General features: G+C 37.4%; 1 protein-coding gene across 17 annotated transcripts in view; it reads right to left on the bottom strand.

The window, feature by feature from the left end:
* LOC137233656 (collagen alpha-1(XV) chain-like) overlaps window positions 1-13,669 on the bottom strand; it is a 1,316,768-nt gene that overhangs the window by 424,262 nt on the left and 878,837 nt on the right. For 15 of the 17 annotated variants that reach the window (XM_067756874.1, XM_067756865.1, XM_067756879.1 and 12 more), the window contains 2 exons: window positions 13,450-13,500; window positions 13,229-13,279 (listed from right to left, as the gene is read on the bottom strand). In XM_067756874.1, coding sequence (XP_067612975.1) covers window positions 13,229-13,279; window positions 13,450-13,500 — 102 coding nt within the window. The remainder of the gene's footprint in view (window positions 1-13,228; window positions 13,280-13,449; window positions 13,501-13,669) is intronic. The other 2 variants (XM_067756880.1, XM_067756883.1) reach the window with 1 other exon arrangement.

The raw sequence follows: 13,669 nt of genomic DNA, 5'->3' as shown, positions 1-13,669 counted from the left end.
CTTTGTATGATTGTTCAAGTTTACGGGAAGTGCCAGTGGCTGGAGGTACGTAGTCAATAACCACCAGATCTCCTTCATTGTATTGTCTTGGTATTCGATGTTTGGCATCGAACCTCTGTTTCCATTTGATTTTCTCTAAATTTATACGTTTGGCCGCCAATTCCATTCGGACGTCTTCATGTCCAATCTTGTTGTAGTCCTCGTAGTCTTGCACAGCTTGAATTAAGCGATTTGCCGTGACGTCACGTAGTTTGAAGTTGAAAACTAGACTATTCGGGCTTTGCCTAGTTGTTGCGTTGCTTTGGGAATTGAGACACCATTGAAGTTGCGGTAATGCATCATCCCAATCTTTGTCACTTTTGATACTGCACTTGAGTGATGCCAAAATTGTCTTATTAACTCGCTCGGCCTGACCATTTGCGCGTGGCGTGCGCACAGCCGCCTGTACATGTTGTATGTCGTATTGTTGAATGAAGTTCTGGAAGTCCTTTGACGTGAAAGCGGATCCCCTGTCGGATATGATCTGCCTTGGACTTCCATACACAGCCATGTATTCTCGTAGCGTAGTAAGCACTGGTGTCGTTTTTGTGTTCCGTAATGCTCGTAGTACTACATATTTGGTAAAGGCACATACAATTACCAATATATAAAAGTTGCCTCTTTTGCTTCGTACGAATGGCCCTAGATGGTCTATATGCACACATCTGAAAGGTATCGGCACAACTTCGCTGATGTGCAATTGTGCTTCCTTTTTACCGCCTGTAACCTTATTAATACAACATTCTGGGCATGACGCGATATATGATTTGATATATGATCGCATCCGTGAAAACCAGAAATCTTTCGATAGACGCTCGCATGTCTTATCCAGGCCAAAATGACCAGCTTCATCGTGACACGATCTTACGAGACGCCACCTAACACCTCGTGGGACAACTAGCCTTTTATTTCCGTTAACTTTGCGATACAATCTTTGGCCTTGCAATTCATAGTCCTCTTTAAGTTGACGTTCGTTTGGTGCTGCCTTTCCATTGAGTACAGCGATTATGTCTTTCAACACATCGTCTTGTCTTTGCATTGCTGATACCCAGTCGTTGTCAATCTCTACCACGCGGTATATGGAATCAGCAACTGTTGTCATTTTTCTTGAAGGAAGTGACGGACATCTACTTAACCCATCCGCTAACATATTCTTCGCCCCTGCGCGATGAACGCACTGGAAATCAAACTCTTGTAATTTGAGCCACCATCTCGCTACCCGTGGTAACAATGGCGTCGTTGCTTTTGTGGACGCTACAGCATTGCTATCAGTAACTACCTTAAAGTGATGCCCAATCAAATACATCCGATATCTCTGCAATGTTTCCACAATCGCTAGAACTTCCAATTCGTAACTCGCATAGTTACATTCTGCGTCGTTGCATTGCCTGCTAAAATAGAACACCGGTTTCCATTCATGTTCGTAGTCGTTTTGCATCAGAATACCGGATAGCCCCAGAGAGCTCGCATCTGTGTGCACTTCATGTGGTTTCGTCGCATCAAATATCGTTAGAACCGGTTTCGTAATTATGATTGATTTCAATGTCTCAAATGCGTCATTCTGTTCATTGTCCCAAATAAACTCTGAGTTCTTTTTCAACAACAATGTTAATGGCCTTGCTAAAATGCTATATTCTTTGACAAATTTTCGGAAATAGCTGGTTACTCCCAAAAATTGTCGTACTTCTTTAAGTGTTGTTGGTTTAGGAAATTCTTCAATCACCTTTGTTTTGTTTTCTCCTGGACGTATGCCGTCGGAATCAATGTCATGACCCAAGAACTGTACCTGCGTTGCCAAAAATGTGCTCTTTGAGGGTCTAAGCGTAAGCCCAGCTATGTTCACAGCTTCTAAAAATTCATTTAGTACATCGATGCCTTCCTCAACTGACGGTGTGGCTATAATTACCTCATCCACGTAGTTGACCACTTTATCGCGGTATTTAAGCGTTTTAATCAAATTTACAATAACCTCCTGAAAAACCATTGGAGCATTCACCAGACCGAAAGGCATAACGTTGTGCTCAAATAATCCTTCGTGTGTTAAAAATGCGGTGTACTTCTTTGATTCCTCATTCATAGGAATTTGGTAGTATCCTGATGTCATGTCCAGTGTCGTAAAATATTTATTGCCAGCTAGACGTGAAAGCTGTTCTTCCACGATTGGCATTACGTAATTCTTTTTCACCGTGACTTCGTTTAATGTTCGGAAGTCGATACACATTCGACTCTCTCCGTTAGACTTCTTTACCAAAAGTACCGACGCAGCGTGAGGGGAATTGCTTGGACGAATAATGTCGTTGTCCAGCAATTGCTTTAAAATTTTCGATAACATAGGTCCTTGGGAAAACGGAACCTGGTACCGCTTACCAATTATTGGTTCTGACGTCTTTACGTCTATGGTCATTTGTACATTCTTGCATCTCCCAATTTGATTAATATCTTCTGCGAAACATTGCTTAAAATTTAATAAAAGATTTATTGTCTTGCTTTTATCTTCTTCCGATAAGGTGCTAGATATATTAAACTCCGCCTTTTTATCTTCTTCCAGACGTAATACCCCTTTGTCAATCACCATGTGATACCCATCCTGTTGTAAAATGTCACGACCCAATAAAACATCGTAGGGTAGTAATTCATCAGCAACTATATATAATGTCGCCTCTCGTTGAGAGCTGTCCATGGTCATCTTAACATTGACCTGTTTCGAGACCTGCACCTTAGATCCGCCGAATCCTACAAAACATCTTCTAGTTTCTATCGTTTGCATATCACCTACTGCTGATGCGCGTATCAACGAGCACACGCTACCAGTGTCGATGAAAGCCTCGAGCTGCCTTCCGTCCACCTCCACAGTTCTTATAACAGGGGGAACTTCGTAGTGATCGTGATGGTCACCAATCTTTGCGACTGACGTCTTTTTGTTGCAATTCTTGGCTTCGTGACCCGTTTTTGTACATATCGTGCACCGTGGTTTGCGCTGAGGTTGTGGGCACTTGGTTGCAATGTGACCATACTCGTTGCAATTAAAGCATTTAATCGTTGTGTGCTTCGCATTTGATTTTGCTTCTGATTTCATCGTTTGAACCGTCGACGTCGTTGGAATCACCGATACATTGCTGACCGTTGTTAAATTCTTGAGTGCCACCAGTAGTTGACTGCAAGAAGTAAAATTCATCGTTGCCAGTGTTTTAATTAATACACTGTCGTTAAGCCCGCCGATGATATGTGTGTTGATGGAAACATCATCCACCAAACCTTGTCGTCCTATAGTCAACATGGAATAATAATACTCCAGATAGTTTTCGTTGGGTTTGCGTTTGCGTTTCATAAGCGTTTTATGAGTTTCAGCCGCATTATGCGTTGTCGGAAAGTCCGCCTCAAATGCCTGCACAAATTCTGACCATGAACTAAAAACATTTTGTGCATCCAGCCACTGCTTGGCCATGCCTCTCAGTTTGTGCTGAACTGCAATCAAAACCATATCTTCCTTCCAACCATAGCATTGTTGCAGTTGTTGAGTTCGATTTATGAATTGTATTGCTGTCGTAGTACCTTTGAACGGGTCAAATTCAGGCATTACCCCTATCATATCCTGAATCCTCATCGTTGCACATCATGGTGTTCGTCGATCATCCGCAGATTCCCAACTCGCAACACCTGAACCTGGCCTAACACCATCGTTGTTGTTTGATGTTTGTTGATTTACATTGTTACCTGATCTAGCTTCTGGGTTACAATTAATGGTACTTATAGCAGCTGTTAAACCTGCCATTGCCTCTCTCAAACTATTTAATTGTATTTGTAAATCATTTGTGGATATCGCACTATCATCTTCCAGCTGAACCGGATCTATTTCATCCGTACCCAAAACTTCTTGTAATTTTTCTACTTTAACTGTTTTGGTGCCAGCCGTTGGTAGATCATTAGCCCTTAACAACGTGTCCAATTGAGTGACCTTTAAAGTATTTAACTTTATCATGGTGACAAAAAAAAATATTTTATTAGTAGAAAACTAATATTCTTAAAAAAAAATATTTCACCGTCCTTTTGTTCAGAGGCTCCACTGTGATTTGTTTCCTTTATTTTGTTGCTCGTTACTGTTTCAAATTTGTTTTGCAACTCCTCTTCACCTTCCAGGTCGCACACTGATCAATTGGTGTATGTATGTATTCGTTTTTAAATTTGTACGTCGGCTTCTTCGTAAAATCAGATAATTTTTTTTTTCCCCGCTGCGCCGTCACCTTTGCTTGTAATAAACTGGCGACTTTGTTGAACTGATGTTTTTTTTTTTTTTTTTTTTTTTTCCGAATATATGCAAACGCACTGTACGTTGGCTGTTGAGACACTTATTTGCAAAGGCAAATACAGTGTTTTTGCAATTAGTTACGACGTCTCTATATGGACACTCGTGTATAACTTTCCTCAATTCTTTCGTTGCTTTGCGTTCTATTCGCTCAACTTTGTACTGGATCGGAGTGTCGATTCTAATGTAATCTTGGTGTTTCGCTGTGGTTTCGTTTTGCAGCGCTTGTTCTTCGCTGCGCCGTTGAAAACCTTCTGTCCAAATTGACGATGCGCCGTTTTGCTTTTACGTGCACGTTTGCGCTGCCGTTGAATGGAAGATTCTCGTCGTTTGTGTACTTAGCTGCGTCGTTGAAATCCTTCTGTCCCAATTGACGATGCGCCGTTTTGCTTTTACGTGCACGTTTGCGCTGCCGTTGAATGGAAGATTCTCGTCGTTTGTGTACTTACACTTGTACACTCTTGCCGCTGCTTTGACGTTTTCTTTCGTTGTAGGCGTATGGATATCAAATCCACCTTCTGAGATGTTAAAGTATCGATCCGAAATGAAACACGTAGTGATTAATGGATATAATTACTAATAATTCAAGTTTAATCAGATAATAAAGTTGTGAAATATAAATTGTCAAAATTAAATAGAAAATGCCACGTCTTGTTCGTTTGACTTGTTACTCGATACTTCCCTCAATCTTCTTTCCTTCTCCCATGCTTTTGTGTTTATCGCCTTGCCATCTGTATGGTATTGAATAGGCTTGCCATCTATCGTTGACACTGGTGAACAAATGAGCCACTCATGTAAAAAAATTTATAATTTTAGTGAGAGCTACAAATCACTTTTAAAAAGAAATTGGTATTTGGGCCTCCGTCATAGTTTTCGAACTCAAATTTGTGTTCCTAATTATTGCACTGTTGGTATTCGTATTCATTAGCGAGTTTAGTATTTTTACATGTATTTGTATTTGTGTTAGTATTTATATTCGTTCCAACATCAAAATAGCAATTGCAACTCTTTTCTCTTCAATTTTTATACTCAGCTGAGCAGAGCTCACACAGTATCTTAACTTTGTTCGCATAACGGTAATCCGTAACGGCATAAACTAATCGAGATAGATATAGACTTCTATATATCAAAATGATCTGGGTGGAAAAAGAAATTCATTTAGCCATGCCCGTCCGTCCGTCCGTCTGTCCGTCCGTCTGTAAACACGATAACTTGAGTAAATTTTGAGGTATCTTGATGAAATTTAGTATGCAGGTCCCTGGAAGGTCATCCCAGAACGCTATTTAAAAAGAACGAAATCGGACTACAACCACGCCCACTTTTTCGATATCGAAAATTTCGAAAAACCGAAAAAATGCGATAATTCATTACGAAAGACGGATAAAGCGATGAAACTTGGTAGGTGTGTTGACCTTATGACGCCAAATAGAATATTTTTCTAATTTTGGACAATGGGCGTGCCACCGCCCACTTTTAAAAGTTTTGCAAGCTGTAATTTGGCAATTGTTGAAGATAGCATGACGAAATTTGGTAGGCACGTTACCCCTATTACTATATATGTGCTAAATAAAAATTAGCGAAACCGGATGATTTTAACAAAAAATTTAATATTTTTACAGTATAAAAGTAAATTATGACAACATTCGACTCCAGTAATGATATGATGCAACAAAATACAAAGATAATGGAAAATTTCAAAATGGGCGTAACTCCGCCCTTTTTCATTTAATGCTTTTAATGCCATAAGTCGGTTTATTTATAAATTTATTAATTTACCAATCCTTGTGAAATTTGATAAAGACATAGATTCTATGACGATAACTGTTTTCTGTGAAAATGGGCAAAATCGGTTGAAGCCACGCCCAGTTTTTATACACAGTCGACCGCCTGTCCTTCCGCTCGGCCGTTAACACTATAACTTGCGCAAAAAACGATATATCTTAACTAAATTTAGTTCACGTACTTATCTGAAGTAACTTTATCTTGGTATAAAATATGGCCGAAATCCGACTATGACCACGCCCACTTTTCCGATATCCAAACTTACAAAAAATGAAAAAAATGCCATAACTCTGTAAAAATATGAAAAAAGAGATGAAACATGGTAATTGGATTGGTTTATTGTCGCAAAATATAACTTTAGAAAAAACTTTGTAAAATGGGTGTGACACCTACCATATTAAATAAAATAAAATGAAAAAGTTCTGCAGGGTGAAATCAAAAGCCCTTGGAATCTTGGCAGGAATACTGTTCGTGGTATGACATATATAAATAAATTAGCGGTACCCGACAGAAGATATTCTGGGCCACCCTGGTCCACATTTTGGTCGATATCTCGAAAACGCCATCACATATACAGCTAAGGACTACTCCCTTTTAAAACCCTCATTAATACCTTTAATTTTAAACCCATGTCGTACAAACACATTCTAGAGTTACCCCTGGTCCACCCTTTTGGCGATATCTCAAAAAGGCGTCCACCTATAGAACTAAGGGCCACTGCATTTTAAATAATCATTAACACCTTTCATTTGATACAAATGTCATGCAAACACATTCCAGGGTTACCCTAGGTTCATTTTCCTACATGGTGATTTTTCCTTATTTTGTCTCCAAAGCTCTCAGCTGAGTATGTAATGTTCGGTTACACCCTAACTTAGACTTCCTTACTTGTTTTAAATCTTTTCATTCAATATTTATGGCTGAAAATTCTATGAATTCGGTTACTGAAACTATGCAAACCAATAAAAAACAGGTTTTCGCAAAAATCGAAAATTTTATATTTTGAACTTTTTTTTTAATTTCACTGAATATTTTGTGTATGCAGTTTTGTAGCTGAATCGATTGTGATCTAACAAAGTACAGGTAATTCGTCGCTTAAATTTTTGCTGTTTTTTGACGATACTTTCTTCTATTTGAAAATAATTTCACATTTTGTATGGAAAAAAGTCTAAATCAACCTTCAGGAAAAAACATTTATAAAAATCAATTCGAATTTCGAGAGACCTATTGCTTGAACTTTGATAGACTAAAATGACTGGGCACCAAAACAGCATACCAGAAAAAAAAAATTCAAATTGCTTCGAATAAAAATTTCGAATTGTTCGTGAAAATTCCCTGATTTTTCAAATTTTTTTGAAAATGTTTTTGAGTTTAGTTTGCATAGTTTCAATTACAAAGTTCATGGCATGTTTTTTATAAAAATAAAGAAAGGAGTTTAGCTGTCGAAATTTGCAAAAAATATCGACTTCTGTTTTTCTGTTCGCTGGTGTACACTGTACATATTTGCTTACAAAAATACATACCTGTATAAACCGTTACTATACAATTAGATATCTTATTTATAACTCAACAAAACTTTTGCATTATAATACGAGACAAATATAATAGAAACAAATTATTTTAGGGCAAAGTTCCCATAATCATTTTTCAAGTTTGTAACTATTCGTTTAAGTGGATGGGATAAAAAAACCAAACTGTCAACGCACAACAAATTAGTTAAACAGACATTAATTTCAAAACAAATAAGCACCAAATTGTTCACAAACTTTTGCTCAAGCGAGAAATTCTTGAAAATATTCCAAGCAATTTATTTAATTTTTCCAAAAAATTACTTTTTCTTGAGCGAAGAAAACAACTCAGTTGTCAACCAACATAAAAAAAAAACACATATGCTAAAATTAGAATGTGTTGAATGAACCCATAGGGAAAACAATAAAGTAATATTTATAACAGTGCAATATATGTGACCCGGTCTATGAAAAGGTGGCTTATGACTCAAAAAAGAATTTGTGAGAAACAGCTGTTAAAGATAAACAATGCATTTCTTCAGTTTCTTAGTAGTAGTAATTTTTTTTGAGTCATAAACCATCTTTTCATAGACTGAGTCACATATATATACATAAATTAATATATAACTCTAATCTCAGGTTGCTTAGCCGCGATGGACTCCTAAGCCACTTAACCAACTTCCATCAAATTTGCACACCGTTTGCAGTTTAATCCAACTTGAAAGACAGGATAGCGCTCCTGAGAAGTTTGTTTCCGTGAAGTGGCCCAGGAACCGTCCTTTGCCTAGATGAGTATTTTGTTTCCTTTTTTCCGGGAAGTTATTCTTTGGTCTGGGACTGGGACTGGGACTGGGAATGGAATGGGACTGAGACTTAGAAAAAGGGATGGAGAAGAACCAGAGAGAAGAGAAAAGAGGGAGGGAGAAAGAGATATAGTTAGACGAAAATAGAGAGATATGGATAGATGGGGCGGAAAAGAAGTAAGGGAAAAGACGGAGAGGGAGAATGAGATGCCGAAAAAGAGAAAGGCAGGGGGAAGAGTAAATAAAAAGATAAGGAAAGGGGTGAGATACGGGCAAAGGAGAGTAGGAGGTAAACTTATGTACACTAGTGTGAGCGGGACGGGACCTGTATGTTCCACCTTGACTACAAATGGCATCTGTAAGGCAGATGAGTTTTCACTGAAAAGCTTTTCATAGTAGAAATACAATCACAGTCACAGTTACAGTCACAGTCCCAGTCGCAGAAGCAGGCCTAGTCCAAGTCACAGTCCCATTCACAGTCGGTCCCTACTCCATTTCTTGAAAAAGAGTACCAATAATACTAATCTTGGCTAATGGCTACTTATATGGCCGGATTCAGGTAAATCGAGCCAAGAATAGATTTTTTTCATAAAGGTAGGTCGCTGGCCCTCTTCTCGGAAAAAAGGAAAGAAAATATGCATATAGGCAAAGGACGGTCCCTTGTCCACTTCTCGGAAACAAACTTCTCAGAAACGCTATCCTACTGCCCAATCACCGCCGAGGGGTGACCCCTCTTAGAAAAACTTTTTATTTAATTTAAAAATCATGTCTCCAAATTATTGATGTTGCTTTGCACGGGAATTGGACCACCCTAAAGGGGCGTGAGCCTTCTCAAAGGAGAAAAACTATTATTTTATTTACCCCCACCATTTACCTTTTTTTCTGTATGAGTCCTGCATAATATGAAATAATTTTTCCGTTTACTTGGGCGTTTAGAAGAATTGAAATTGAAATATTTTCAAAACTCATCGGGCTAACTTTCCCTGAGGCCTAAGAGGCTCTTCAAAAACGTGTTTAAAGGTATTTTAGTTGTACTTGTACAGTTGCGGTGCACATTTCTTAAACCCCAGAAGATTGCACCGGTGATATAAGATCTTTTTTATATATCAAATATGCCATATTTGCTTCAATGCGTTAAAAGCAAATACTTTGGATTCAAACTCGTTTCCTTAAAGTGGAAAACAAATGAAAAGACTATCCGTATTCTAAAAAAAGCCTACTCTTATCTCACGAGTAATTTTGATAAGGCTATGAAAACGGAATTTTTTAGTCCCTGGGCTTATTCACTATCTCACAAAATATTCTATGAAAAAAGGACAGTCTTCATACCTAGAATATATTTGACATATGTCATGTTCTAGATCTTCAAACTTTATCGGATTCGTCGAAGGACGTTTATTTCAGAACAACCAATAACAGAATTTGAAACTTAGTTTAGAGAAGAAGCCGATTTCAACGTTGCGCCACCATCTGTGTCACTTTTGGATCTGTAGAACTAGTACTTTTCGAAGATGAAATATTGTACTACACGTCGTTAGTTTTGAGTCAAAATATTAAAAAAAAAATAGCTATGACCTTCAGTATAATACCAAGAAACAGCAACTGTGTTTTTTCACCAAGCAACATCAAATACCGAGGTAAGAAAAATTGAAGTTTTATTCAAATGCTCGAAGAAAACCGTGTGGTCATTAGTATAGGATATCATTTTCTCGATGAATCTTACACATTTAGGCAATTCATAGGAGTGTCGTATTTATGTAAAATTTCAAAATTTGAGTCACTTTCGTTGTTTAAAATATTAAATTTGATTAAAGCATTGCACATGCGGCGAATAGGGGACTTTTCGAATTGCCTAATTATTTCGTCAAACATTTATCATTTTTCCAGAGCATTAGTGAGAGACACCACCTATGGATATACCTTTAAAGAAACGGGAATTTTTTCTGAGCCGGGTAGTTTTTGTGGTTATGCTATTTTTTAAGAACTGGGTATTTTTAGACAGAGTAACTTTTCAGATCAGCCTAGTGGCCCGGATTCGGGTACTTTTTCAGAAACGACATATCTCCTGATTTCGGTACTTTTTTAGAAGCAGGCACTTTTCGCATTTGGGAGCTTTAGATGATTTTCAAGTATTGTGAACTTTTTCGCAACCTTGTACTTTTTTGGGCCCGGGTACTTTTATAAACTGTGTACAAACGCACTTCAAGTGGTGAAGTATACTATTAGTAAAAAGCCAATAGCTCCAAGTCCAAACGAGGGTTATCTACCTACAAGCCAACATATAAGTAAAGCTAGGTAGGTAGGTTGAACTGGCCGGTCCATGAGGACCTTACATAGACTGATTGAGTCCGTAGTGTTACCAGAAGTTTGTTTTAACGACCAAACTGAAAAACCCTATCAAAAACCAGGACCTATGTTATAAAATAACTCCGTCCTCTTGGCAAATACTAGAAGCTTCCTAGGACTTAAGCCACTTGCTGCTTCTAGATCTGACAGCTGTATCACTCCTAATAGCTGGAGTCTTAGCCTGGCAAGTGCAGGGCACGAGCACAGAACGTGCTCGATCGTTTCCTCCTCCAACCCGCACTTCCTACACCTGCTATCACTGACCAAGCCTAATTTAAAGGCATGTGACGCCAGAAGGCAGTGTCCAGTCAGAATACCCGTCATGAGTCTACAGTCCTCTCTTTTTAATGATAGAAGCAACTGTGTTAGTCTAAGGTTGTAAGACCTACACATAATCTTCGACACTTTACAGCCCCGCGCTTGAACCCACGCCTTTTCTGCTTGGTCGATCATGTGCACCTCTCGCCTTCGCTTAATCTCGCTTAATTGGGACGTCTACGGAGCAAGCTTCAAGGGATGCGCCCTTTTTAGCTAATTCGTCCGCTTTTTCATTCCCATCTATTCCCATATGCCCTGGGACCCAATATAGATGTATGCTTCTCCCTATCCCGATTTTCTCCAGAGACTGCTTACACTCTAACACGCATTTAGATGCTGTGCTATGCGAGATTATTGCCTTAATTGCTGCTTGACTGTCAATATAAAAGTTAACACTGTTGCAGCTTAAGCTATTCTCTTCCAGGGTTTCTACTGCTTTGGTTACGGCTAATATTTCCGCTTGGAAAACGCTACAGTAATCCGGCAGCCTGTAGGATCTGCTTAATTCCGGATCAGCGCAGTATACCGCAGACCCTACTCCTTCCACTATTTTGGAACCATCGGTGTACACATGTATCACCTCGTCCGCCATTTGCGCACCCTTGCGCCAACCGTCCACCTCTATTGTGGCCTTAAGATCTCCCTCAAAGTGCAGGTAGGGAATCATGTAGTCTGTTCATGTAGGCTAACATCAATTTATAATATTTCCTTCGCTGTGTTTTGTCATTAGGGAACCCATGATGTTGTTATTGTTGTAGTGATAAAACACTCCCGAAGCTTTGGTGTTATACCTGTGGTACAAGAAATTTGCTGCGTGCTGAAGTGGCATTTTTGCTTTGTCAGGATATTATCGTATTAGAAGTTTGTTATGACGGTACTGAATATTGTTGAAAATTCTGAAAATTGTCTAACTTATTCAAGGTTCGAAATGAGCTCAAGGCCAGAACAATAATTCTTTATAATGATTATTGTTTTTTTTTTAATTTTTCTATAATTGAAAAATTGTATTATAAATACAGTTGGTAAAGAGGAATAGAAGTAGCAATTTACCAGTCAAACAAACCACCGCGGTACAGCTAAATGGTTAGCGCAGCCTGCCTAAAGCGTACTGATGATGAAGGCTTAGCACCCTTCGAAATGGATCTATCTGCGCAGCTATGGCAGGTTGTCTGAAATATTTTCTACTTACTATTCCAAAAACAAAATACAATTTTTCAATTATAGAAAAGTTAAAAAAAAACAATAATTACTAGAAAAAATTATTATTCTGGCCTTGAGCTCGTTTCGAACCTTGAATCCTTTATCAATAGGCCGATAAAACAAAAACCATTGTCTAAATTATGAATAGTTGGTATTCTTAAGGCCGGGAAAAGAGAGTCCACCCATACCGAGTATCGTTAGGACCGTTTTAAATTAAAAGTAACGGACACAAAAACATACATAGATTTTATCTATTTGCCTAAATACGAAACCATATAAATAACCCTTATTTTTAAATGGAGAAATTTTATGCAAATATTTTTATTACGTGCATTACTGTTGGCTTTTGGCTACGTAAGTTATAAATGGTAAATATTTAATATAGTAAACTTGCGCATATATATAGGCATAGATACATATGTACGTATATACACAAATACTCAAATATTTTTGCTTGTACGCAGATGAAGTCCCGTTTTCATATGCCCGGACACAAGGCACATATGAATTATTGGGAAAGTTGGACAGTTATACAGAATATTTCTGATCATCCTTCATTTCATTTTATCTTTATATAGAACGACATATATTTTGTTGAAATGAATATTTAGATATACGAACATATGTATAAACACACATAATATATTTACCAGTAAAACGTGTTGTGGTCGTAAGTGTATAAATCGCAATTTATAGATAACACGTAAACAAATAAATATATCCAAATGGCTTAAGTGTGATACAGACGTACATAGACACGCGTTTAGCATACATAGATACATATATCTTAAAACGTGTTTGCAAGTCATATTATATGTGTAATATGTAGTGGATATTTAAATGTAGCTCAGCCACAAACTACTTTTGTTAAGCATGTACTATACATAATAACATGTACTATACAAATACATACATATATTGATACTTACGTTCCAAAATTTTTCATCCAAAATATCATAGTCTGCATCATTCATAATCAACTAGCCAATACAATGCAATAAATGAAGTTTTATGTAAAGAATATAAAGAAAATCAAAAATTTAATTGAAGTAACAATAACGCAGGAAACAATTTAAAAAGTTAAAAAACTATTGTAAGGAAAATGTGAAAAAAAATTATTTAAAAATTTAAAGTAAAACTAGCAACATACCGAAAGGCCAGAACCAAAATCATCAGTCATAATCTCGTTGTCAGTGTCATCCTAAAGAAAAATAAGAAAAAAATTTTATTTTTTAAAAACCAAACGTAATTCAAACAAATCAAGTAAAAATTGATATTTAATAAAATAAAAAAATTGTAAATAAAATAAAATAATTGACCGAAAGAAAACTATTTAAAAATTAAAGAAAATATTTTTGAAGCAACGAAAT

This window comes from Eurosta solidaginis, chromosome 5 (genome assembly GCF_040869045.1).
Source record: "Eurosta solidaginis isolate ZX-2024a chromosome 5, ASM4086904v1, whole genome shotgun sequence".
NCBI classification, from domain to species: Eukaryota; Metazoa; Arthropoda; class Insecta; order Diptera; family Tephritidae; genus Eurosta; species Eurosta solidaginis.
This window is presented reverse-complemented; position numbering and strand designations above follow the sequence as displayed.